The sequence below is a fragment of the Rhinichthys klamathensis genome, unplaced genomic scaffold (genome assembly GCF_029890125.1).
Source record: "Rhinichthys klamathensis goyatoka isolate OS25496 unplaced genomic scaffold, OSU_Roscu_1.1 h1tg000752l_1, whole genome shotgun sequence".
NCBI classification, from domain to species: Eukaryota; Metazoa; Chordata; class Actinopteri; order Cypriniformes; family Leuciscidae; genus Rhinichthys; species Rhinichthys klamathensis.
The window spans coordinates 115,001-118,527 of NW_026607159.1; the positions used below are offsets into that span (position 1 = coordinate 115,001).

The window sequence follows — 3,527 nt, forward strand, 5'->3', positions numbered from 1 at the left end:
TATGCTAACCGTTTACTCAACGGAGGCTTTAAATATGTGAACGCACACGATCGGTGCGTTCTGCTGTGTGAACGCGACGCCAGGTGTTTCCAGACGCTCCGGTACCGGACAGGGTTCTAGCGGTGAACCACCACGAGCAGGAGCGCCGCGACGCAACGCCTCGCGTCAGCGCCTGTCAAGCGCGTTCCTCTCATGCAGCAAGAGTCAGCGTCAGTGTGCCACGCATAAACACTAGAAAAGATCCGTACCATTCTCTTCAGCGTTCAGACTCACGCGTCGCGACCCAGGGTGTCTAGCCATCTATCGGCGCGTCGCGTCTCGGGAAGCCGCGGGAGGAGAGCCCGGTGGCGGCGGAGGGATTCGTGTGCGTCCGCTGAAGCTCCAGCGGAAGGTGGATTTTTCATAATTGTGCGACTCCGAGTCCAGACTGACGCGGCGTGACGCTTCGCTCGAGCCCGTCCCTCCCGCTGAGTCAGTGAAGTCAACGCCCGCGGCGCGTCACATGACCGGGGCGGAGCGCGCGGCGCGTCGGGATCACTGACACCTACAGGCTACGTTTAATGTTATCTTAGCACACCTCATGAACGCAGTGTTTCACATGAAGAATGTGGTTACACTTTACTGTAAGGTTCAGTAGTTAATGTATTAACTAACATGAACTAACAATGAGCAATACATTTGTTACAGTACTTATTAATCTTTGTTAATGTTAGTTAATAAAAATACAGCTGTTCATGATGGTTCACAGTGCATTAAAGACACTTAATATAAAGTCCCTTATTTACACATTCGTGGTAACACTTTACAAAGGTTAATTTGTTAACTACCTCAGTTAACATGAACTAAGAAGAATACTTCTACACCATTTATTAATCTTAGTTAATATTAATTTAAACATTTACTAATAAGTTATTAAAATCAAAGGTTGTATTAGTTAACATTAGTTAAATGCACTGTGAACTAACATGAACAGCTGGATTTGTATTAACTAACATTAACAAAGATTAATAAATACAGTAACAAATGTATTGCTCATTGTTAGTTCATGTTAGTAAATGCATTAAAGAATGTTAACGAATTAACCTTATTGTAAAGTGTTACCAAGAATGTATAAATAATTAACCAGTTTATATTTAGTGTCTTTATTAACTTTTCTCTTAATTCCAATTTATATCTGACAATTCAGATTTTTTCTGTAAATTAAAAAAACAAAAACAATTGCGAGATATAAACTCACAATTTTGTGAGATTAAAAGTCGCAATTACCATTATTGTTATTTTTCATTCCGTGCCGGAAACAAGCTTCCATATTTTGATGCAATGCACTTATTGTGTAAATACATGTTTTTACATTGTACTTATATATTTAATAATAATAATAATACTATGGAAGTCAATGGATCAACTGTCTGGTTACCGACATTCCTCACAATAATTGTGTGTTCAGCGGAAGAAAGTAATTCTTACAGGTTTGAAACAACTTGAGGGAGAGTAAATGATGACAGAATTTTTTTATTTTGAAGTGAACTATTCCTTTGACCCTAACCCTGACCTTTGACCCTACCCCTACCCCTGGCCACATCCCCACACCTGTGCTCACCGTACCCGTGTTGTTCAACATCAGCACTAAACTACACTGGACCTAACACTTATTATTTTGATGACGCAAATGCATAAGTGACCCACATATAAAGTAGGGCTGGGCAAAAAAATGGATTTTTCAATGAATCATTTTTGTTCCAAATGTGGTCGATTCAAGATCGATTCTCAAAGGCCACGAATCGATTTATTTCCATATTTATTTATCTATATCACCCAAAAGCCGGCATTAGTTTCCCTCCATGCTCATAGGCGTGTGTGTTACAGCGGATGCTGGGAGATCTGATGTGTGTTTTATCTTAAACATAAAATAAGCGGATCCTGTGTGATCAAGGCATCTGTGCCGACTCGTCCAATCTCCAGCATCAGTGTTTCATCTCGCATCAAAACCCTGTCTATTCATTGTATGCATTTTAAATATAGAGTTTCAATGTACCCAAGTGTACCTAAACTAAAAAGAGTTTAAAGAGTGTAAACTTGTGTTCACTGTTCTTTTTTATAAATATGTATTAAATCTATATTCATTGAGTCGAATGGAATTCGACCTGCACTATTGACATGTGCTTGTCCAGGCAGTGTCTGAGAGCATCAATGATCCTGTTCTGTTTTCATATCGATGTTTATTTCAATGACAAAAAAAGAGTGAATTATTCATTACATGTTTGTGGAATATGTCAAACATTACGTTATAAAATTATCACATAAAAAAGTGAAAGTAAAAAAAAAACAGCAGGTGCTGGTAATTTAAGGCCCCTTAAAGAATCATTCCAGTTTTTAGTAAAGTGTCCCAGTGTAATGATGAGAAACACACTCCAGTCCCATCAGATCATCCTGACGGGTCAGTCACGGATCCTCAGCAGGTCCTCACTCCTTCAGTGTGTCCAGAGCCTCCATCTGAGGACACACACACACACACACATTACTGGAGCAGCGGAGCATGTCCTGTGTGGGTGTGTGTGTGGGTGTGTGTGACAGTCCTGTGTGTGTGTGTGTGTGTGACAGTCCTGTGTGTGTGTGTGTGTGTGTGTGTGTGTGTGACAGTCCTGTGTGTGTGTGTGTGTGTGTGTGTGTGTGTGTGTGTGTGTGTGTGTGTGTGTGTGACAGTCCTGTGTGTGTGTGTGTGTGTGTGTGTGTGTGTGTGTGACAGTCCTGTGTGTGTGTGTGTGTGTGTGTGTGTGTGACAGTCCTGTGTGTGTGTGTGTGTGTGTGTGTGTGTGTGTGTGTGTGTGTGACAGTCCTGTGTGTGTGTGTGTGTGTGACAGTCCTGTGTGTGTGTGTGTGTGTGTGACAGTCCTGTGTGTGTGTGTGTGACAGTCCTGTGTGTGTGTGTGTGTGTGTGTGTGTGTGTGTGTGTGTGACAGTCCTGTGTGTGTGTGTGTGTGTGACAGTCCTGTGTGTGTGTGTTACAGTCAGACACATGAAACAGTTTCACATGTTTAGTAGACGCTGATGATGATGAGGCAGTGATGCCATGCAAAGGAAAAATATAAAACTAGAGTTAAAAGAAATTTAAAAAATGATTTTAACAGCACTAAAATATGCATGTAAGCAGTTAGGGTTAGCATGAAAATCACAGTGATAGTCTGTAAATGTTAATTATTAGTTTATTGGTATTAAATATCTATTTACATAGTTTTATCTATATATAGTTTATACTTAAATCCGTATATAATTTATCATTGTTATTATATAAATGCTCCAAATTTATTAACATTACAGTGCGTTTTAAAGCAAATTGGTGTGCGTACGCTGCTGTTGTTGAGTTCTCCTGTGAGACACTAATGATAATCCTGTGATTATGAGGGAACGAGAGCCGCTGTGTGTCAGAGCTCAGCATCTGTACTCAGGGACACAACACTTCTACAGGGGAAGGGTCTTCTGTCTCGCCGTGTGTTAGTCAGAGAAATGCAAACATGTGACCAACATGC

At 40.8% G+C, this 3,527-nt stretch overlaps 1 protein-coding gene across 3 annotated transcripts in view; it reads right to left on the reverse strand.

Moving 5' to 3' along the window:
- trpm7 (transient receptor potential cation channel, subfamily M, member 7) overlaps window positions 1–465 on the reverse strand; it is a 75,989-nt gene extending 75,524 nt beyond the window's left edge. For 2 of the 3 annotated variants that reach the window (XM_056242784.1, XM_056242783.1), the window contains exon 1: window positions 249–462. In XM_056242784.1, coding sequence (XP_056098759.1) covers window positions 249–251 — 3 coding nt within the window. In that variant the 5' untranslated portion in view covers window positions 252–462. Of the gene's footprint in view, window positions 1–248 lie in introns of all 3 variants that reach the window. The other variant, XR_008805777.1, reaches the window with a different exon arrangement.
- Window positions 466–3,527: the final 3,062 nt, after the last annotated feature.